Raw genomic sequence first — 23,830 nt, forward strand, 5'->3', positions numbered from 1 at the left:
ATATTTGTTCGTTTGCATGCTACGAGGCGAGTTCTTAACTTGTCGAGCGACACGAAGAGTACAACTTTCTTACCTATTACTGTCGGTAGACACTTGTTATTCTGTAATTATTCACTGGTTATTGGAATTTGCTAACAATTAGTAACCAGCCACTTCTACCAACAAAGATGGAAAAATCAATAACTTGTGATCAAGGACGGTTAATATTTAATTAGCACTAGACGCCTATTGCCAAACCACTTGGTGCGAGGACTTGTTCTTAAAGGTACTGGACACCTTTAGTAATTGCCAAAGACCAGTATTCCCACTTGGTGTATCCAAACATAATGTATAAAGTAACAAACCTGTGAAAATTTGGGCTCAAATTTTGGTCATCGAAGTTGCGAGAGAATAATGAAAGAAAAATGACACACTTGTTGCACAAGTGTGCAGCTTTCGGATTCGTAATATCAGCTTAAGTGTTTTATAATTTGAGTGGGAAATTACCTCTTTCTAGTAAACTACACGTCACTTCTGAGGGAGCCGTTTCTCAATGTTTTATACGAGCTCTCCATTGCTCGTTCCAAGTAATTGTTTTATTTTGTTGAGTAATTACAAACAGAATCCAGCGCCTTTAAATGGAGGGGAACATTCAATATTATGAAGGCCGTGTTTAACAAAGACGAGGCTATAGCGGCTTTAGGTAAAGACTGTTTAATTGCTATCAATTCAAATACTGCGACTTACTTGCCACAATAATAGAAGAGCATTACTTTGGTAGGAAATTTACCTTGAAGTTTCAATCAAATCTCTGTAGGATCGCAAGGTTGGAATTTAAGAATACTTAATTTATTGCGAGATCTCTGTTTAAAGGCAGTGGGCACTATTGGTAATTACTCAAAATAATCTTTAGCATACTACTTCTTGGAAAGGAGTAATGGAGAGCTGTGTTGGTTCATGTTGTGAGAAACGGCTCCCTCTGAAGGAACGTTAATGAGAACGAAAGTTATGTCTCACTCAAATATTTGAATTGGATTCGAGACCTCAGCTGAGGTATCGAATCCAAGTATCTGAAAGCACACACCTTGTGCGAAAAGGGTGTTTTTCTTCCATTATTCCCTCGCAACTTCGTCAACCAATTGAATTCAAATTTTCACGGGTTTGTTACTTTATGCATGTTGAGATACACCAAGTGAAAAAACTGGTCTTTGACGATTACCAATAGTGTCCAGTGCCTTTAATCTTTGCCCTCATTTTATAAATTGGCGCTTGACTTAAGAGACGGTTACTCGAACAAGAAAACCCTTAATTGGTTGCTTTGTTTCAAACAAAATAACACTATTTGTGAGTATTCTTTGACATCGTTTACAAACTGTTCTGTTTTTGCTTTGCATTTAAAGGTGGCCTCAGGTCGACCTTGCTTCAACAACAAAAACAGTTGGCGACTGACCTTTAAGGATCACACTGCGCCTGAGCTAAGATCATCGGGAACTTTTCAGTCGGCGATTATTTACGACCTGAGCGTAACTGCGATGATTTTAAGACAATCGGAAACAGTCGCCGCTCGAGAAGGAAAAAAAAACAAATCCATATCACTCATGACATGCACTTAGCTTGTACAAAAAAATGGCGAACGTGCTCCGTCGACCAAGGGCGTTTAAGTTACCAAGGACGGTTTTGCACGGGGCGGACACAACTGCATATGCACGTGTGTCCGGGCTGACACAATTGCATTATGCAAAACCGTCCGGCGGACATTATTAGAGGACATAATTGCATGCGACACAGGCTGTAGGCTCCCCATTCCCAACCTTGGTTTGCGAAAACTTGTATTGGGCTGTGACATTTCAATTAAATTGTCTATGCCCGTATCTCTATACAATTACGCACGTCTCCACTTTGACTTTGTAAGATTTTATTCAGATGTCTGCGTCGTCATAATTTTACTATAATCGAAGCTTGTTAAGTGACCGACAAAAAATTTTATTATGATCAATATCACGTCCCACTTCACGCGATCCAAATATCACGTTCGTATCTAATTGTAATGTGTCTGTGCTTGTTTCCATCAGGCTTTAAAGGCAGTGGACACTATTGGTAATTGTCAAAGACTAGCCTCACAGTTGGTGTATCTCAACATATGCATAAAATAACAAACCTGTGAAAATTTGAGCTCAATCGGTCATCGAACTGGCGAGATAATAATGAAAGAAAAAAAACCACCCATGTCACACGAAGTTGTGTGCGCTTAGATGGTTGATTTCGAGACCTCAAGTTCTAAATCTGAGGTCTCGAAATCAAATTCGTAGAAAATTACTTCTTCCTCGAAAACTATGGCACTTCAGAGGGAGATGTTTCTCACAATGATTTATACCATCAACCTCTCCCCATTACTCGTCCACAAGAAAGGTTTTATGCTAATAATTATTTTGAGTAATACCAATAGTGTCCACTGCCTTTAAAGACACTGAATAATAGTTGTCAGCATAACAACTTGCTTGGTAACGAGCAGTGGAGAGCTGTTGATATTATCATAACATTGTGAGAAACGGCTCCATCTGAAGTAACGTATAGTTATTGAGAAAGAAGTAATTTCTCGGTAAGAATAATATTTGAATTGATTTCGAGACCTCAAGCGTGGTCTCCAGACCAGTGGCTTACCAACTAGACTGGTATATTTTAAGTTTCGTTCAGCAAGATGTGTATGCTTACATGCTATTTGGGCCCAATTTCAAAGATCTGCTTAGCACAAAAATTGGCTTAGCATGAAATGTTTGCCTTTGATAAAAACAGGATTACTAACCAAATTTTCCACGTGATTTTCAGGATAAGCAAACAACATCTGAATACCAGTAACAAGCAATAAGCAACCAATGGACAAGTGTTTGGTAATGCTGTTTTTATCTAGGAAATTTCATGCTAAGCAAATTTTCGTGCTTAGCCGCTCTATGAAATTGGGCCATGGAATGTGGCACTGGCAAACACATATCACTAGTACATAGGAGAATTGGATGGTGAAGAAAGAAGGCCAAAGCGAAAAAGAAAGAAAAAAATCTCTTATAAACCGCACGGATGTATACAGTTTCCAGTGCTGTAGAACCTTGGAATAAATTTGTATTCATACGAGTATTACACGTACTTGTAGTTCATGCAAGTAGCGATCGATTCCACCATAGTAACGGTAAGAACCTTACAAGACAATTTTTTTTCCTTGAATGTTTGTCTTCATAATACGGACACAAAGATGAGTCCATCTCCTTATACGAACAAAGAATGGATAATATTAATCAATATAGCAAATCCATCGCCAGCCATAAGTTCAGGAAAGGCGATGAAAACTGGCTCGGGTGCTCTTATGTTCGGTACCTTCTGGGGACCAAGGACAAAACAAAAAAGGGAACGTATAAGGACTCTATAGGGAAATTCTAAAGACCGGGGTGCTCCACAAGAAATTAACCACTCTGGATTTTTGGCGATATCTTAAAAGCGCTACCACTCTATATAGTTCGTTTTATTGTATATTTTTATCTAAACTTGCATTGGATTCAAACAATAGAATGGTTCAAAGAACCAAAGATTTGTTGGTAATTGTCAAACCTGTGAGAATTTGAGCTCAATTGGTCGTCGAAGATGCGAGATAATAATGAGAGAAAAACACTCTTGTCACACGAAGTTGTGTGTTTTCTCAGATGCTTGATTTTGAGACCTCAAGTTCTAAATCTGAGGTCTCGAAATCAAGTTGGTGGGAAATTACTTCTTTCTCGAAAACTACGTCACTTCAGAGGGAGCCGTTTCTCACAATGTTTTATACTATCAACCTCTCCCCATTATTCGTTACCATGTAAGGTTTTATGCTAAAAATTACTTGAGTAATTACCAACAGTGTCACACTAGTCACGTACATCAGAGTTGCGTGGTTGAACTCGGCAATCGAGTGCAAACACAAACTCTACGGGCTTAAGGTTGTGACGTAATATGTTAATTCAGAACTACGTCACGATTACGTTGATAGTGGTACAATGAGTGGCTCACGAGCCATCTTGCGCACGGTATAACCACTCTGTCGGTTTTCATTTCAAGAAATATAAAACCAAAATAAAACACGAAGAGTTGACAACAACACTTTATCGTGCCAGTTCAGGAGACAAACAAAAACTACTGAAAGGGGAATAAATAGGTGAACGAGCAAGAGTGAGATTCGCAGAAAAGGAGTTATAAAGTGTGCATACATCGGGGTAGACCCGAGGGGAGTACACTATGGTGGGGTTTCGGCATATTTTTACGGTCGCCGCCACCGTGTGTCTGGTAAGTTATTCGTTTAATTGCAATTTCTAGAGCGCGGTATATTGAGAACGTTAATGAATGGCGATTGAGCCTTATGGTTTAATCAAAGCTGTTGTATGACAATCAACAAGCAAAGAGAGGTTTTCGGTAGCACCATAAGTAAATATATTTGTAGTAATGTTGGTTATGGAAAGAACCGTTGATTTTGATTCGTGTAGATACCAAAAAGAGTAAAGGCAGTGGACACTATTGGTAATTACTCAAATAATTATAGCATAAAACCTTACTTGATAACGAGTAATGGGGAGCTGTTGATAGTATAAAACATTGTGAGAAACGGCTCCCTCTAAAGTAACGTAGTTTTTGCGAAAGAAGTATATTTTTCAATGAATTTGATTTCGAGACCTCATAATTAGATGTTGAGGTCTCGAAATCAAGCATCTGAAAGCACACAACTTCGTGTGACAAGGATGTTTTTTCTTTCATTCTTATCTCGCAACTTCGACGACCAAATGAGTTCTAATTTCCACAGTTTTTTTAATTTTATGCAAGTAAATTGAGGAAGGGAAACGAACTCAATTTCGTGTTGTCCTCATATAAATGGGGACAATATTATTAGTCTCCAACCTCCCGTTAAAATGATATAAATTGACATCGTATTCGGTACCCTTCTAGTGTAAATTTTTTCAACACCCAAAACATCGGATGATACTATTTTGAGAAAACTGGGTTTCTACATTTGATGTAATAAAGCTGCAGCCGATCTCACGAAACACTTGGGTTCAATGGGTTCAATGCGTTCTAACGTCTACATGGAAACGGAAATTAAAGGAAACGTTGCCTTGGATCGGTCGAGTTGGTCTTTGAAAAGCGTCCTGTAACCGTTTGTTATAAAATTGATATGGTTAGAAAGATGTTGTAAAAGTAGAATACAATGATCTACACAAATATGTCTCGAAATTGCGTGGTTTTCGTATTACCTCGTCGACGAACACGGTCGGCCATTTATGGGAGTCAAAACTTTGACTCCCATAAATGGCCGACCGTGTTAGTTCGCGACGTGAAAGGAAAACCGTGCAATTTTGATTATACTTATGCATTTCATAACAAACGGTTTCAAACGCTTTTCATAGACCAACTCGTCCGATCCAAGGCAACGTGTTCCTTTAACTCGTCCTAAAGTTTAATCCTTAGTTAGGAAGAGTTTGGTGACATTGACGGCAGCAGGACTTGTCCCGTTGGAAGTGGCCAAAATAAAAATTATTTTATTTTACATTGCAATAATTTGAGACAAAAACTGCAATAGACAATCATTTTTATTTTTTGTCTATGTAGGTATTTTTGGATGGTCACCTCACCACGGCTCAAGGTTAGTGGTATTTTTTTGACACTTATGACATAAATGTATTAAATTTATTTTGTTCTTCAAAGTTTTTCCCGCAAAAATGTCTTGAGTTTGTAATTCATTTGAACATACTCCCTCTTCTTTTTCTGCTTTATATTTTTGGAGGAGGGGGGGGGGGGTGGCACCTGGGGGCCCGGGAATTTGTGGGTCACGTGCCTCCCCTCCAAACCCACCTAGGCTAAGTCGCTACGTCTGAGTAGGGAATGCGGATAAGGCGCCTCAGATGCATGGTCTGCTGAATATCCAAAAGGAAATGACTTATAATCTTTTGTCTTGGCCTTTTCCTTTTAATTTCCTTAACAGAAATTCGTTCTTTTGAATGCCTCATTCACTAATGAATTACTTGTTCCCCCTCTTCCCACCTTTTTCCCCATGGTTGTGGTCAATGGTCAAACCAGCCCCTGCCCTCGCCGCCTTTGGGGGCGTTCGTTTACCTTCCCCGGGTCGACCCCGGTGTGAGGCGTTTTCTTTTCCCAGGACAAACGTGTGCAGATAATTACCCACGTTTGTCCTGCTGGAAAAAAAACACCCCACAACAGGGTCGACCCAGGGAAGCTAAACGAACGCACCCTTTGTCTCCATACTCATTGTTTACCTCCTGCTTTTTCTGTAAGTGCTTTCTGCCCCCCCCCCCCTATCTCTCTCTGTTCATGTATTTCCACTTGACTGCATCCATTACACTAATATACCTATACTATGTTTTGTGTTGTGTTGCCATTCAATTAGCCTTCGAAAAAGACTCCGTTAGGGTAGAAACCAAAGATTATAGAGCGCCGCAAGGCGCAAGATGCGGAACTCGGGCTGAATAGTGAAATCCCACTGGACGCCATGTCGGCAAGTAACTCTTTTGATACAACAGTAGATCAGTGCAGATCAGTGCAGACAATGACCATTCCTATCAATGGGAAACAAAACATTCACTTGCTGAAATGGCGCCCATGCGTATTTCACGTTCCAACAATAGATAAAGCTTCAGTTCCGCATCTTTCACCTTGCGGCGCTCTATAATCTTTGGTAGAAACCTCAGGTTAATTTTGCATTTACAACATGGGTCCTTTTGGTTGGTAAGCAGTTTAGAACAGCTAATTCTATTTTATCATTTGCTTTTTAGATACAGTTGAAATGCCCCAAATGGTTCACGAAGAGACGTTACCTACATCCTTGTATCCTGGAAACATGCTTGAGATCAAACTGCATTTGCGTCCTGGAATTGAATGGTATGTTTAGACAATCCATGAAGTTGTTAAAACCCTCAAGTGCACAAGATTTCATTTGGGATGTCATAATAACACCCTGCCATTTTGGCAACTGGCAATTCTTAAGTCAACTATACTGGTCCTACTATTGAGGGTTGAACTGGGGACTGAGTGATAGCAACCGTAATAGGTGCGTTCGTTTAGCTTCCCCGGGTCGACCCCGGTGTGTGGCGGGTTTTTTTTTTCAGGACGAACGTGTGCAGATAGTTACCCACGGTAACGAACGTGTGCAGATAGTCACCCACGGTTTTCCTGGGGAAAAAAACCGCCACACACCGGGGTCTAACAAGGAAAGCTAAACGAACGCACCCAGAGATTGTATGATTTCACCATTCCAGGGAGAGCAGACCTAGACATATTTGCACGGGTGGGGTCAGGTTTGTCAAACATGACAATCTTATCAACAACAGTATAATGGGTAGCAAACAGATTAAACAACTCATGCAAGCCGGTGCAGCGTTGAGTGACGTCACCCAGCCGCCATCTTAGAAGTAAAAATATGATAAGCAATGGGAGATTTTTGGACGCTATGTTAACCACAGACCCATGTCCATTGTTTACGTTGTTCATGCATTACCAAGAACAATGGATTTTACCTGGTACGTTATTCTGTCATACCTGATATGATTGGCCAATGAACAATCTCTTTTTGACCTCTTGGTGAGGGCGCCCTACTCACCATGACGCCATAGACCTTTTCGCAAATACCCATTGCGCAAGCGCTAACTGTTGCATGAGGTGTTTGCTGGTCTAGCTATGGATCAAACTTGACCACTAGCTAGACCAATATGCATCTCACTCCACGCCTAATGCGCATGTACGGAGTCCTCGCGATAAGGTCTCGATGTATATCGTTTCGTCGCTTTACATCTAAAATTAAGACGGCGGCTGTGGTGATGACGTCAATGCATAAGGTCCATTATTTTACTATACCTCAGCACTAAAACTGTATACCCGTTTTCATTTAACTTTCAAATACAGGGTCAGGTTTAACCTACAGAAAAGCATTGGTAACCCAACATCAGCTGCCATAGAGACAGCTATGGCAATACGCGTTCACGTTAATTCCACGTATGGGCAGATTGAGAGGAACTGGTACTCTGCAGGATCTTATCAGTTCACGTCACCCGAAACACACGTCTATGGTCACCTTAAACTGCATGATAATGAAGTGTTTGCAATAACTATACTTTGTTTGATTGACACCTATGAGGTAAATATACTGCTCTTGACTTAGACTTATGGACAAGTCGTTAAGTTGGCCCCACGCGCTGAGATAGTCGAGTTGTGGCGGTGCTCTCGTGAGATCACTGCTCTCGCACGAACTGATGGCTCCCTGATTTCAACTGGAGTATAAATCGGGGAGCCAGCAGTTCGCACGAGAGCAGTGATCTCGCGAGAGCACCGCCACAGCTCGCCTATCTCAGCGCGCGGGGCCGATTTAACGACTTGTCCACAGGTCTACTCTTGACTCAGTCCATATAGGAGGGGTAGGATGACTTGTTTTTCCCCAGCCTGGTGTTGTCTTGATGTCCTATTGGTGACTGGTTGGCGTTGTTTTGGCTGGTACTTTTTTTTTTTAAGTGTGCGGGTGTTTTGTATTTTGTTGCTTTGTATTTCTAACTTAACTTATTTTGTAATGTATATAGTTTACACATGTTAGACTGGAACAGGCTATTTGGGACCAGTGAAGAAACCATTGTCTTGAGGCTTGTTCCAAATGGTCGACCACAGTAGTCAACCAATGGACGACCAGCCTGGGTTCAAGTCGAACTAATAAACTTTAGTAAGCCATGGTGCACACTCGGATTTGCTCCAGGCTCTATCGTGCCGAAGCGGGAGGGGCGGTGCCGTCTCGCTCCCTTGGTAGCTTCAACAGCCAACAAAGGATGATCTGAATATTTCTACTATTACCTTTGTATGGCCAAATAGACATCGAAGATACCAGTTAATAACCATTTTACTCTCAAAATGTGCAGTTAGTAATAAATAATTCGAGTCAAAAATGCACCCGGCCGCGCGGCTTTTTCAGCCGAGAGTCAAAAACGGCTTATCTATTTAATATAATGACCCCTTGACGACAGTGACGATTTTCCCCTAAATGAGTTTGAACACAGTTCGCCAGCCTTGACAAACTGAGGGCGCTGTTTTCCACATCTGCTTTACCTGCCAGGCCTCTGATGGATGATACCCAAGCCTACATTCACGGACTGTAAAGGCGGTAACCCTGTTTCAGCCCTAGGAGTAGGTTGCAACGCCCCCTGGAAAATAGTTCATCTGTAGCCCACACCTTGAAGTGGCCTTCAGGCCTTGTGTGTCTGGCAACTTGCATAAAACAAATCTCACATGACATATTGATTTTTTTTATAGGTACGCGTGAATGGATATCAAGGGTTTGTTTTTCAACATCGTTCTAGCTTTGACTTAACTAGTTTCAACGTAATTCGTATCATGGCTGAAGCAGACTCCGTCGAGGTCTGCTGGATTAAATTTAATCTGGAGATACTTTCTGGAGGAACATCTTCCCCGGTAGGTTTACATAATTATTATTGTAATATCAGGCAAGTAAAAGTTTCAAAATTATGACTTAAACGTTTTGCTTTAACTTTTTGTACGTTACACTGCCTCCTATAACTATGAGCATTTAAAACAGTTACTATCAGATGAATTTGATTTCTAGGAAAACACGCTTGAGATTTGAGGAACATAGTTTTAATTTGAGTGGCTAAAGGGCGAGGTCGTCCACCCGCTGGATTTTAACAAGACTGGTCCGCTGTATAGAACTATCCATTGACTCGTACACAAACAAGCCATGTCATGTAATTGAATGACACACCCGACCCAACCCGTGCAAATATTTATGGGTCTTTCCCTGTAAAGGTGAAATGCAACCAGGGCCCAATTTCATGGATCTGCTTACCGCCAAATTATGCGCTTACGATCACCATTCTTATCTCTGCAAGCCCCAAATGTCTGCACTAGCTGTGTTAGCGTATAATGCCCAGTAGTAATGTGAAGTACGCAAGCGCAGTAGCAAAAGTTCCACGCTAACCCGTGGAAAAGCTTGACGTAAGCACAGAATTCCCTGCTTCCGTAAGCGCGAATTCTTTGCTAACGGTAAGCAGAACAATGAAGGCGTTCAAAGTGTACTCTTTCGCATTTTAATAGCCCCATGGTTTACTTCACAGGGAAGCACTCCTTGTGACCAGCCGGTACCAAAAAGACTCTGTGATGAACTTGTCTGTCACTTGTTTTCCGATGACCATCTGATGTATGCTAGCGCAAGCCCCATGCCGATACCGACAACACCCACTCCAACTTTATCAGACAATGTTGCAAGTTCATTGGAAGAAATGACTGAACTTATATGTTGCTTGGAGGGTATCACCGACGATGTTGCTACGAACGGGGACAACTCATCTTTTCAGGTATGTTTTGTCTTCATCATCATCATCTACGTCATCATTTAGCGTGTGTTCATCCAGTGTTAGATGTAGCCCCAAACATATTTCGTTATGTATTTCGGCTCTTTGCTTATAACAATATGTATAACTTTCTGTCTTTCTTGTCGTGCATTTTCTCATGACTGCTTCTGTTACAATACACCTGTTTATGTGAGGGTTGTCATTATTATATTAGTCTTCGAGAAAGGTTTGCTATGGTTGAAACGTCAAGGCCATTACAAGGTAATATTACTCAAAATAGTTATTAGCATAAAACCTTATTTGGTACAAGTAGTGGAGAGCTGTTGATAGTATAGCACATTGTGAGAAACGGCTCCCTCTAAAGTAGCGTTGTTTTCGAGAAATAAGAAAGTTTCCACGAATTTGATTTCGAGACCTCAGAATTAGATTTTGACGTCCCGAAATCAAGCATCTGAAAGCACACAACTTCGTGTAACAAAGGTGTCTTTTTCTTCCATTATGTTCTCGTAACTTCGACTACCAATTTAGTTTAAAGTTCCACATGTTCGTTATTTTATGCATATTATGTTTAGATACACCAAGTGAGAAGACTGGTCTTTGATGATTACCAATAGTGTCCAGTGTCCTGAACTAACTTTGTTCATGATAATAGCAAAACACATGTATACGATTTGTTGACAGTTAGCTGCCGACATCACCTCGGAGCTACTAACTTGGAATGGTGACGCAACCTGGAATACAATCAATCAAGTAAATATAAAGCTCTTATTTATACAATCACTTTCAAGAAAAAAACCTTTTCTTTCAATTGTTGTAACATAACAAAAATGAGGTGTTGAATATACTGTTTCTGCATGCAGAGTTGGGTTTATCTACTGTTGGTCAATCCAATAGTGTTTTACAACTGCTCACAAGAAGTTATAGGAAACTTTTTTTCAATAAAGTATATTTTTATTATTTACTAGTTTTGACCATTGCACGAGTAAAAGCAGTCAATATTTGTTTTATAACGCCCCAGACATTTCTAAATACTGTACTATTAAGTTACAGACCTGAATGCTACAATCCACAGACGACGCGAATGCAGATTGCGAAAACTTTTACTGTGCTGCATGTAGTGTCATGTAATCCGAAATGGTTACAGACTATTAATTTATCATCCTCGTACACGCAACGGACGTCTGGGTACACGCAACGGACGTCTGGCTACTGCACGCTATGTGATAGTCTTCGGACTAGCGCACGGCAAACCGATGCACTATCACACGGCCGTCGTCTAGTAAAATTAAGACATATCATGTGACGCGCTCTAAACCAATGAAAAGGTAGAGTATTGGTAGGGGGTGTTAATATAAAGGTTTTTATTACCACTCCATTCTGCGAATCTGATTGGAGGATTAGCGTGCACTTGAAGATAAAACTTAATACAAACAAAGTAATAAATGATAAAAATATACTTGATTGAAAAAAGTTTCCCAACTTTTTGTGAGCAGTTTATATATACTGTACCTTCTTATGTTTTTAGCTGAGTGATGCTAGTCCCATCAGCCTGTTGGACAGACTGGATGATGTGGCACAAGTAATGGGATCTCAACTCGAAGTCGGGGAGGTGTTGCGGGCAGACACACCGACTATGAGTGAGTTATTATATTTCTCTTGACATGAGTATTAATTGCTTATAGCAACTGCAAAATCATGAAGTTTTATTCAGAACTGACTCCGCGGCAGTACAGTTAATCACGATCCTATAAGCTAATGTAGAGCCCAAGTCTATTTTCTATACCATCCGCCCAGGTATTACAGTTAATAAGCAGGACAGTTCTTTTTAGAACTGAGAAGTCTCCCGAACACCCGAACAATCTACTCAGCGGTATAGTAAAATAAAGCAAAACAGTTATCTAAGAAAAAAAACCTATTCAATTCAATTCAATTCAACAAACGTTTATTCCATACTCTTGTTGAAAAAAACAAACAATTGTGAGAATTAAACAGTACATAGAAATTTAACAAATCTAAAGTGTATTAAATTATACAAAAAAAACAACACCAATATAATCTAAAAGCAAATAATAAATTAATAACCAGAGAGCATGAGGCTGTTAGATAAGCCGTGGCTTGTAGACAAAAGCCTTAATACAGACAAGAAAACACACAAACAAACAAAAACAAACAAACAAAAAAACATCGAAAAAGAAACAAGGGCAACGGAAGAAGATACCCTGTTGATGGGAAGTAGATACACACATGGTGTTACCGCAAACCAAATATAAGTAACGGGGACCTCTACGCCTTAATGGTCCTTCCGTAGGACAAAGCAAATTATTGTAAAGTATTTTGCTCAAGAAAACACAAAATGCCATCACGACCGGGACTGAAACACACACTCAGCTGATCAGATTACCTAAGAGCTTGAGTCTGGTGCTCGGCACACCACGGAGGATCATGGCTTCAGGAGTTTGACTCTATCTTAAAATAAAAAAATAAAAAAATAAAACAAATATCTCTTGTTTTGACACCCCTCCCTCCCTCTCCAGGTTGCATTCTGGAGTCTAACACTCTTGAAGAATTTAGTCAGAAAGATTGGATCTTTAAGCCATTTCAAAACACTCAGGAGCAAATTACTATCAAGGGATCTGATCTTCTCAGCTCGGGACCTAACAGTAAGTATGTAAAAGTATTATGCAAGACCCAATATTTTTTACAATTGCCACGAATATGAATCTGCAGAAAAAAATCTAAAGACAAATCGCCATTTTTTGTATAAAAAAACGGGATTACCGTAGTAATAAAAAAATATATAAAAAAAATAATAAAAAAATCCCAAGGACTTTCACCAAATTCATACGCAGCGTAAAACAAGAATTGGCAGTTTAACGTACTAAGGGTGTTAAAGGAACACGTTGCCTTGGATCTGTCGAGTTGGTCCTTGAAAAGCACTATGTAACCGTTTGTTATACAATCGGTGTGGTTAGAAAGATGTTGTAAAAGTAGAATACAATGATCTACACAAATATGCCTCACAATTGCGTGGTTTTCGTTTTACCCTGTCGACAAACACGGTCGGCCATTTATGGGGGTCAACAATTTGACTCACATAAATGGCCGACCGTGTTAGTTCGCGACGTAAAATGAAACCGTGCAATTTTGAGTGATACTTGTGTGGATCATTATATTCTACATTTAAAACATATTTCTAACCATATGCATTTCATAACAAACGGTGTCAAACTCTTTTCATAGACCAACTCGTCCGATCCAAGGCAACGTGTTCCTTTAATGACGACCAAAGTATTATGCCCAATAACTTCTTGCTTCACCAACAGAAACAAATAAAATCTCCATTCTGGGTGTTGCTCATACCAACATTACTGAGATACTCAACAACCATCAAACAGGAACCAATGATAACATCATCGCGGATGTGATTTCTGCAACAGTGTTTACTCCTACTGGACGATTCTCATCACCTGCATCTTTCAAGCGACAAATCACAAACCTTACGGTAAATAATAGACATTTATAACTATAATGTTTATCATTTTGTCTTTAGGCCTGTCATTGTTAAAATAAAATAAAAATATTGTATAATTTGCCTTTAAACACTATTGGTAATTGTCAAAGACTAGTCTTCTCACTTGGTGTATCTCAACATATACACAAAAAACTGTCAAATTGGAACTAAATTGGTCGTCGAAAGTTTCGAGATAATATTGAAGAAAAAACACCCTTGTCACACGAAGTTGTGTGCCTTCAGATGCTTGACTTCGGGACCTCAAAATCTAATTCTGAGGTCTGGAAATCAAATTCGTGGACAAATTACTTCTTTCACGAAAACTACGTCACTTCAGAGGGAGCCTTTTCTCACAATGTTTTATACTATCAACAGCTCTCCATTGCTTGTAGCCAAGTAAGTTTTTATGCTAATAATTATTTTGAGTAATTACCAATAGTGTCGATAGGCTTGTCATTGTTCCAAATACTAAAGGTATACTTTGCCCTTTAATCCTTTATAAATGTGACCACTCATTTCTGTATAAACTTAACAAAGGCACAAACAATGTGAGTATACTGTTTACTTATTTAATCACATTTTGTCATTACAATTGAGCCAACATCTTATTTCTTAATTCCTCCCTGGCGTTTTAGGGTTCCGTGAATGCATCAATGGAAAGAGTATCGTTTTGTGGATTTTGGGATGACTTTCTAAAGTAAGTTTGTTTGTTGGGGTGTATGTTTGTAGGTTTTGGTTTTGTTGTTGTTGTTGTTGTTGTTGATGTTGTTGTTGATGTTGTTGTTGTTGTTGTTGTTGTTGTAGTTGTTGTTTGCATCCGAAAAAGACTTCGGCTTGAAACCTTTCAACGTCTATGATTCTGAATTGCACAAATCTTTATATTGTGATTCAGTAGCTAGACGACAACACTTTATTCTAGTCATTGTGAAATCAGCCGCTAGCTTGGTAGGGTTGGAACCCACAACCTTGCAATTGCAAGTCCTGCAGTCTAGCCACTGGACCACAGTTCGCTTGGTAGGATTCAAACCCACAACCTTGCGATTGCAAGTCCTGCAGTCTAACCACTGGACCACGGTTCGCTTGGTAGGATTCAAACCAACAACCTTGCGATTGCAAGTCCTGCAGTCTAACCACTGGACCACGGTTAGCTTGGTAGGATTCAAACCCACAACCTTGTGATTGCAAGTCCTGCAGTCTAACCACTGGACCACGGTTAGCTTGGTAGGATTCAAACCCACAACCTTGTGATTGCAAGTCCTGCAGTCTAGCCACTGGACCACGGTTCGCTTGGTAGGATTCAAACCCACAACCTTGTGATTGCAAGTCCTGCAGTCTAACCACTGGACCACGGTTAGCTTGGTAGGATTCAAACCCACAACCTTGCGATTTTAAGTCCTGCAGTCTAACCACTGGACCACGGTTAGCTTGGTAGGATTCAAACCCACAACCTTGTGATTGCAAGTCCTGCAGTCTAACCACTGGACCACGGTTAGCTTGGTAGGATTCAAACCCACAACCTTGTGATTGCAAGTCCTGCAGTCTAACCACTGGACCACAGTTAGCTTGGTTGGATTCAAACCCACAACCTTCGATTGCAAGTCCTGCAGTCTAACCACTGGACCACGGTTAGCTTGGTAGCATTCAAACCCACAACCTTGTGATTGCAAGTCCTGCAGTCTAACCACTGGACCACGGTTAGCTTGGTAGATTCAAACCCACAACCTTGCAATTGCAAGTCCTGCAGTCTAACCACTGGACCACGGTTAGCTTGGTAGGATTCAAACCCACAACTGTGATTGCAAGTCCTGCAGTCTAACCACTGGACCACAGTTAGCTTGGTAGGATTGAAACCCACAATCTTGTGATTGCAAGTCCTGCAGTCTAACCACTGGACCACAGTTAGCTTGGTTGGATTCAAACCCACAACCTTCGATTGCAAGTCCTGCAGTCTAACCACTGGACCACGGTTAGCTTGGTAGGATTCAAACCCACAACCTTGTGATTGCAAGTCCTGCAGTCTAACCACTGGACCACAGTTAGCTTGGTTGGATTCAAACCCACAACCTTCGATTGCAAGTCCTGCAGTCTAACCACTGGACCACGGTTAGCTTGGTAGCATTCAAACCCACAACCTTGTGATTGCAAGTCCTGCAGTCTAACCACTGGACCACGGTTAGCTTGGTAGATTCAAACCCACAACCTTGCAATTGCAAGTCCTGCAGTCTAACCACTGGACCACGGTTAGCTTGGTAGGATTCAAACCCACAACTGTGATTGCAAGTCCTGCAGTCTAACCACTGGACCACAGTTAGCTTGGTAGGATTGAAACCCACAATCTTGTGATTGCAAGTCCTGCAGTCTAACCACTGGACCACAGTTAGCTTGGTTGGATTCAAACCCACAACCTTCGATTGCAAGTCCTGCAGTCTAACCACTGGACCACGGTTAGCTTGGTAGGATTCAAACCCACAACCTTGTGATTGCAAGTCCTGCAGTCTAACCACTGGACCACAGTTAGCTTGGTAGGATTGAAACCCACAATCTTGTGATTGCAAGTCCTGCAGTCTAACCACTGGACCACAGTTAGCTTGGTTGGATTCAAACCCACAACCTTCGATTGCAAGTCCTGCAGTCTAACCACTGGACCACGGTTAGCTTGGTAGGATTCAAACCCACAACCTTGTGATTGCAAGTCCTGCAGTCTAACCACTGGACCACAGATAGCTTGGTTGGATTCAAACCCACAACCTTCGATTGCAAGTCCTGCAGTCTAACCACTGGACCACAGTTAGCTTGGTAGGATTCAAACCCACAACCTTCGATTGCAAGTCCTGCAGTCTAACCACTGGACCACAGTTAGCTTGGTTGGATTCAAACCCACAACCTTCGATTGCAAGTCCTGCAGTCTAACCACTGGACCACGGTTAGCTTGGTAGGATTCAAACCCACAACCTTGTGATTGCAAGTCCTGCAGTCTAACCACTGGACCACAGTTAGCTTGGTAGGATTGAAACCCACAATCTTGTGATTGCAAGTCCTGCAGTCTAACCACTGGACCACAGTTAGCTTGGTTGGATTCAAACCCACAACCTTCGATTGCAAGTCCTGCAGTCTAACCACTGGACCACAGTTAGCTTGGTTGGATTCAAACCCACAACCTTCGATTGCAAGTCCTGCAGTCTAACCACTGGACCATGGTTAGCTTGGTAGGATTCAAACCCACAACCTTGTGATTGCAAGTCCTGCTAAATGATCACTCTCCCCCTGCCTTTCGAAGACGTCAAATTATTTGTTTTCTATTGTTCTATTATTTTCAGTGATACAGAGATAGGTGGATGGTCAACAAAAGGATGCCAGCGTGTGGACATTCTTGATGAAGAATTTATTGAGGACAATGTTGGCGATTTGGTCTCTTGCTACTGTAACCATACCACAAACTATGCCATTTTGATGCGTATTGTACCAATAAGAGTCCGACGCCGCAGAAAAGTCACCACTTCAAAGCCAACTGAACCGGTGAAGCAAACCACTAATTTACCGACCACCACACCCCCTCCACTAGTAACTACTGAGGAAGCAACTACCACTACACCGACTACTACATATCCCCCCAAAGTCACTACCGAAGCAGTAACTGAAGTTAAGCACACCACTATTTTACCAACCACAACATCCCCGCCCATAGTAACTACAGGGGCAGTAACCAATTCAAAGCCAACCGAATTCTTTAAACACACGACCCTTATACCGACTACACCATCCCCTAAACCAAATACCTGGGCAACTGAAGCTATCACAAAACCAACTGAGTTGATTGGGCACACCACTAACTTACTGGCTTCTACAACCCGTCCCATTGTAACTACTTTGGCAGAAACTAAAACCACCTCAAAACCAACTGAAAAGCACACCACCACTTTACCGACCACCACAGCCCCTAAACCAACTATTCACGTAGTAACTACTGAAGCAGTTACTGAAGCAAAGAGTACATCTTTCAATCCGACCAATCAAGCCACAGCACGTGACGTCATCTCAACCAGCAACCAATCAGCTGCGTCCAATTCAAATGTCTCGGTCATCAATGACACAGTTACTGATGAGTCATACTACTATTACTACTACTACTACCCAGTGGTATGTATATTATGGAAATTTTTATCAACCTTTCGTATACGTTTTTCTTTTAAATTACCTCTGTAAAAAAATGTGGTGCAAGTGTTAAAGGTGGAATTGTAAATCATCTTAAAGAATTAGTTTCCAGTTACTCCCCAACCAGGCAGTACTTATAACCAGTTTTTAGTTTACTCTTGTTTTAAGATTGTTCTATTTCAAATATAAAAAACACACACAAATTGATTTAAAGATTGGGCAGTTCTCATAGTATTGATGATTTTTTTCTTCACTGTCTTTAGGACGCCGTTTCTGAGAGCATCTTGGATGTTCTAAACTTGATTGGGTGCATCATGTCCATCGTTGCTCTGATTGTAGCTCTGGTATGCTTCATCGTATTCAGGTAAAAGTCTATTACCTCAACACTCACCAAATGGCGACATTGGAACGCTTGGTGGCAGCAGACAGCTTAATATCTTTCCCCGATGCAAATTTAACATCTCTTATAAATATCTATTGTTTTACGGTAGTTCTGAACATACGCACATTGACTAGAACAATGGGTTTGCCTGGTAAGTCTGCTGCCATCTAACGTCCCAAAGTGCCCCGCTGCCTACCAGTCCCTAGACTTGATTCAAGTCCCGTTCTCGAGCGAGAGGTTCCTAAGCATACCCACAGTGGTCCCCCCGACGTGCGGAACAGGTTTGGGGGGAATGCAGAGCAGTTTTCTAGCGATGGCACGGGATTGGGACTTGAGTCAAGTCTAACTGGTCCCCTGTCCTTAGCATAGCCTTCCAACACTGGGACACTACAGTTCAAAATCCCACCAAAACACTAATTGGAATGTTTTCTTTTATTTGAGCAATTACCAATAGTGTCAACTGCCTTTAATAATAAGTTTTTTAATTTTTATTTTATTGTCCCTTTTTTTCCACAGGCACTCTTCCTTGGATACAGAGCGCATTCTAATTCACATGAATTTGATGGGATCTCTACTCATAGCGATGACACTCTTTCTGATCAGTCTGCTTTTGACTTCCTATTTGGTGAGAATATGCATTGTGTGCATAAATATGATTGTGAGATTATTCAATGCAAGATATTATAGCTTTATTCAGAAGATGATCAAAGCATGCTGATCGAAACGTCGAGTTGAAACCAACAGAACCACCCCAACTCATTTAGAGTTACATGGTGTTACCGCAAACCTTTCCATATCGTATTTCCACCCTGCAAAGGTTCAAATCCTACTTAAAACCAAAGTTAACAGATTGGGTAGTCTCTTCCCTTACCTCCATACTGGCCCATCTGTGGTGAAGACAGAGCAATGAAGGTGTGAACCAACGGATCTTTTCAGAACCACCCCAACCCATTTTAGACATAGTCATTAGTCATAGCCATTACATGGTGTTACCGCAAACCTTTCGATATCGTATTTCCACCATGCAAAGTTTTAAATCCTACTTAAATGTAAGCCCAACAATATTTATATTGGGTGCGTTCGTTTAGCTTCCCCGGGTCGACCCCGGTGTGTGGTGGTTTTTTTTTTTCCATGACGAACGTGTGCAGATAATTACCCACGTTCGTCATGGAAAAAAAAAACTCCACACACCGGGGTCGACCCAGGGAAGCTAAACGAACGCACCCAATGTCAAAGTGGAAGAATTTCAGAGCCAACACTCACACTAAGAGATTTTGACATGGTTGTACCCGCAAGTTTACTATCTATTATAGTTTCCTCTTAAAACATTATTCCTTTGTAGATACCATGTAAGATCATCGCAATGGTACTGCACTATCTATACTTAGTAGTGTTTTCTTGGATGTTAGTGGAAGGCATCCATCTTTATCGACTCATCGTCACAGTGTATGGGAGTGAGAAACAAATGGCCAAGTGCTATTGTTTACTTGGATGGGGTAAGTTACTTTGAAAGTCAGTGAAGGAAATACATTTCAATGCAGGATTATTCTGAGTGACGAAACATTGGGGTTTGAAACACTAGGTGGCAGCAGACTTATTTATCCTTGTAAGTTTGCTGCCACCTAGCGTTAAAAGTCTCCCATTGTAACTGTACATTGCATATACAATTTGATGAAGAACACTTACTCTCTAGAGGCTCTTTTTCACACACCACACAAGTATGTGTAAGGTACAGGTCAGACCCAGTTTAAAGTTTGGTTAACGTACACGTGCCCAGAACAGCGTGTTAATTTACCTTGTAAGTCTGCTGCCACCTAGCGTTCCAAAGTCTCCATCTTATCTATCTTCGTTTTTCTGTTGACGTTTTTTGTAGGTTCACCGTTGCTGATTGTGGGTATTTCGTCATCAGCGACTCAGCTGAAAGGTTATGGAGTTCCTAATCTAGCGTAAGTCAGTCACAACCAAAATAATAAGATTTTGCTTTTTTTCAACAATTGTAATGGTTTCCTGAAATACATCTGGATTTCATTATTTCATATCATTAAACTTATGTCACTCAATTTAAAATCAAATCTTTAAGACTAAAAGGCAACTTATTTAGATCAAAATTGATTATCAAGCAGTTTAAATTTGTGAAATCATTTGTATGTTTTATTTAGGTGTTGGCTGAGTGCAGAGGATGGCTTTATCTGGGCTTTTGTTGCACCAGTGTGCGTTATTATGCTGGTGAGTATCCGCTCGTGCCTTTATGCAATGGAGACTTTGGAACTCTAGGTGGCAGCAGACTTCCTTGTAGGATTTGAAAGTGTGCATGGTTGAAGTATAACTAGGAAGATTTGCGGTACCATCATGTGAATATCTCTTTTGAGTAGGTCAAGCTTCATTGTTTACGTATAGTTCTGAGCATGCAAATATTACAGAGAATAATGGATTTATCTTGTAAGTCTGCTGCCACCAAGCGTTCAAAAAGTCACTACTTGCAAAATGTATTTATCTATTAATTACAGTATTTATTGACATTTATAACTGACTACTTATAAAATTGTTTTTATTTAAAGGTGAATTTCCTTGTGTTATGCATGGTGATTAAAACTACGGTAACGGCATTGAATGTTTGCAGTGTGGATAACATGACAAAAGTTAAGTAAGTTAAAATTTACTTTAATTTGTTTTAATTAATTTTGTTGCCACCTTACCACATCTATAGAGGACAACTGAGAGAAAAATATATTGAAAGGGATTTTCTTGTTAGTTTGTTTGTTTGTTTGTTTGTTTGTTTGTTTGTTTGTCTGTTGGGGTGTTTGTTTGTTGAGATGACCTTCCTGTCAATGGCACTCGGCAAACTCCTATAAAGGGATATTACACTGCCAGCAACTGTTTCGTGAGCAAGAGCCAATTTTGTAATTGTTCCTTCAATTTAACCTTAACATCCGCCCGCATCGGCAACAGAAACTCATTGATAAAATTGATTTTTTTTTCTTTTTCAGAACTGGTTTGCGTAGTTCGCTTGTTTTGTTACCTCTGCTTGGTATTTCATGGGGAGTTGGTCTCGTTGCACACCTTCATGTAGCATTTCAATACATCTTTGTTTTAATGAACAGTTTTCAGGTAGGTTTGATCTGGTTCTCTTCAAATTTTAATAATTTTTAGCCTTGATTTTGAATGTTTTATTTAAGGCACTGGACACTATTGGTAATTATTTATAATAATAATAATTTATAAGCATAAAAACTTACTTGTTCACAAGCAATTTAGGGCTGTTGATAGTATAACACATAGTGAGAAACTGCTCCCTCTCAAGTAACGTAGTTTTCGAGAATGGTGTTATTTAATACTTAAATATTTGAATTTGATTTTGAGACCACAGAATTAGATTTTCAGGTCCCGAAATTCAAGCATCTGAAAGAACACAACTTACTCCACGCATGCTTCATGTGAGGCTGTTTTTTGTTTAGTTATTATCTCGCAACTTCGACGATCAATTGAGTTCAATTTTTTCACAGGCTTTGTTATGTTGTGCATATGTTGAGATAAACCAAGTGAAAAGACTGGTCTTTGACAAATACTAAAGGTGTCCAGTGTCTTTAATTACAATGTTTTAACCCTTTTTGTTGTTGTTCACACCGCATAGTTTTAGATTTGACATAATACCTTATTTTGATACTCTAATTTTAGGGAGTTTGGCTGGTCACTGTCTGTTGCGTGATGAATGGTGAAGTACGTAACGCGTTCAAGATCGGAATTAAGAAGAAACTGGGAAGATATTCAGGATCTGTAAGCGCCACAACTACTCTATCAGTAAGTTCTTCTCAATCGTTTCCTCAACCAAACAGGCAGTCAATGCTTTGCAAAGTACTATCTTTCCTGCAGCCGATTTCACGAAACGCTAGGATAAATCATATCTCGAGTTCAATTCGTCCTAACGTCTTCGGATACGGAATTGAACTCGCCTAAGTCCTAAGATTAATCCTAAGTTAGGAAGAGTTTTGTGAAATCGTCGGGAGGTCTTACACATACGTCAGCCCTTTTTAATTTTTCCGGGCGTATAGTTGAACTCACATTTACATGACTTCTACGAATGTCGACTAGCGAAGGTCGTTTATCCACTGGATTGTTAACAACATAGGAACTCCACATTGACTCGTAGTAACAGTATTATTCTAAGCAGACACCATGACCCCGCCCGTGCAGATTTTCGTGAATCCGCCCCTGGAATGGTGAAATATACAATCTCTAGACCATCTAGGCCAAATTTCATAGAGTTGCTAAGCACAACAATTTGCTTAGCATGAAATTTCTACCTTGATAAAAAACAGGATTACCAACCAAATTTCCATGTGTTGCATATTGCTTGTTACTGGTATTCAGCTGTTGTTTGCTTATCCTGACAATCACGTGGAAATTTGGTTGGCAGACCCATGGAGGAAGAAAATAGACCTAACCTCGTTTCGATCAAGGCAAACTTGTCAAGCTAAGCAAATGTTTGTGCTTAGCAGCTCTATGAAACTAAGCCCTGGAAGACTGTGGGATTGATACAGTTAGTTTTCGCTCAGTATTTGATTATGTATATTGAAATAAGCATTGCCTCTTGTAAAAATGGTAGGGTGTTATTGTAACATCACAGGTAGGGAACGTTATAACACTTGATTCTTATTATTTTGCAGACTTCAGACAGCACTTGTAAAACCGGAATGGATGGAAAATCAACACTAACAGAAGTTGGCCAATGATTTGAACCAAATACATCACAATCCATGATGGCTCCTCACTAATCTATTTACAGAACTTGATCCATGCATATCAACCATCTCGCAGACTTAAGCCTTTCACACAAGAGCAATTTATCAAGGGTCCCTTGCTAAATTGTACCATGGTTGTAAAATGTCATCTCGTGTGAAAGGACAACAATATTGTTTCTACTGTCTAAGTTTTCTTGCAAAATCTTGTCAAACATTGCTACATTTTTACACCCATGCTATAATTAAGCAAGGGACCCCAGTTAAATTGCTGTCGTGTGAATAGCACTTAAGACCATCACACTCTTTGCTACTTCTGATATCCGATCGTTGCACTCTTAGGGGTGACCACACGCAGGCTTATCTTTCTGGAACAATCTCCCTCTTTTTCTTTGCCAAGCTTCCTCCGCAAGTTCTGTCAAACAATTACTCAAAATTTATCTGCTCACTTTGTAATGCATAATTAATGAGTAGGGTAGATGGCCTTAGCTTCGATCCAAACCGGACCGTCTTCAGAGGCATAAACAAGTACAAACAAATACATATCCATTTATAGAAAGAACACAAAAACAGAATTAAAGGATTTGGGTACTTTTTCAAAATGTCCATACATTTACATTAAACTTACAGAGTTTGAAGATAATGACAGTGGAAAGCTTCCCTTTAAATATTACTTTCTGAGGTGCTGTAGTTTTTGAGA

At 40.3% G+C, this 23,830-nt stretch overlaps 1 protein-coding gene across 1 annotated transcript; it reads left to right on the plus strand.

The window, feature by feature from the left end:
- The first annotated feature begins 6,843 nt into the window (after positions 1–6,843).
- On the plus strand, positions 6,844–23,744 carry LOC139948167 (uncharacterized). The gene is made up of 19 exons (XM_071946226.1): positions 6,844–6,885; positions 7,906–8,137; positions 9,295–9,453; positions 10,113–10,352; positions 11,031–11,099; positions 11,875–11,986; positions 12,884–13,009; positions 13,673–13,851; positions 14,496–14,557; positions 17,175–17,997; positions 18,276–18,376; positions 18,911–19,019; positions 19,737–19,890; positions 20,268–20,340; positions 20,554–20,620; positions 20,953–21,038; positions 21,382–21,502; positions 22,070–22,192; positions 23,059–23,744. Exons 1-19 carry the CDS (start codon positions 6,845–6,847, stop codon positions 23,122–23,124), a joined length of 2,943 nt encoding a protein of 980 aa, XP_071802327.1. The 5' UTR covers position 6,844; the 3' UTR covers positions 23,125–23,744.
- Positions 23,745–23,830: the final 86 nt, after the last annotated feature.

The sequence above is a fragment of the Asterias amurensis genome, chromosome 15 (genome assembly GCF_032118995.1).
Source record: "Asterias amurensis chromosome 15, ASM3211899v1".
Lineage (NCBI taxonomy): Eukaryota > Metazoa > Echinodermata > Asteroidea > Forcipulatida > Asteriidae > Asterias > Asterias amurensis.

Coding starts and splice junctions, on each gene's coding strand:
- LOC139948167 (XM_071946226.1), top strand. CDS start 6,845: ATGCTTGAGATCAAACTGCATTTGCGTCCTGGAATTGAATG. Junction 14,558..17,174: donor TTTTGGGATGACTTTCTAAA/GTAAGTTTGTTT, acceptor TTCTATTATTTT/CAGTGATACAGAGATAGGTG. Junction 19,891..20,267: donor CTATTGTTTACTTGGATGGG/GTAAGTTACTTT, acceptor CGTTTTTTGTAG/GTTCACCGTTGCTGATTGTG.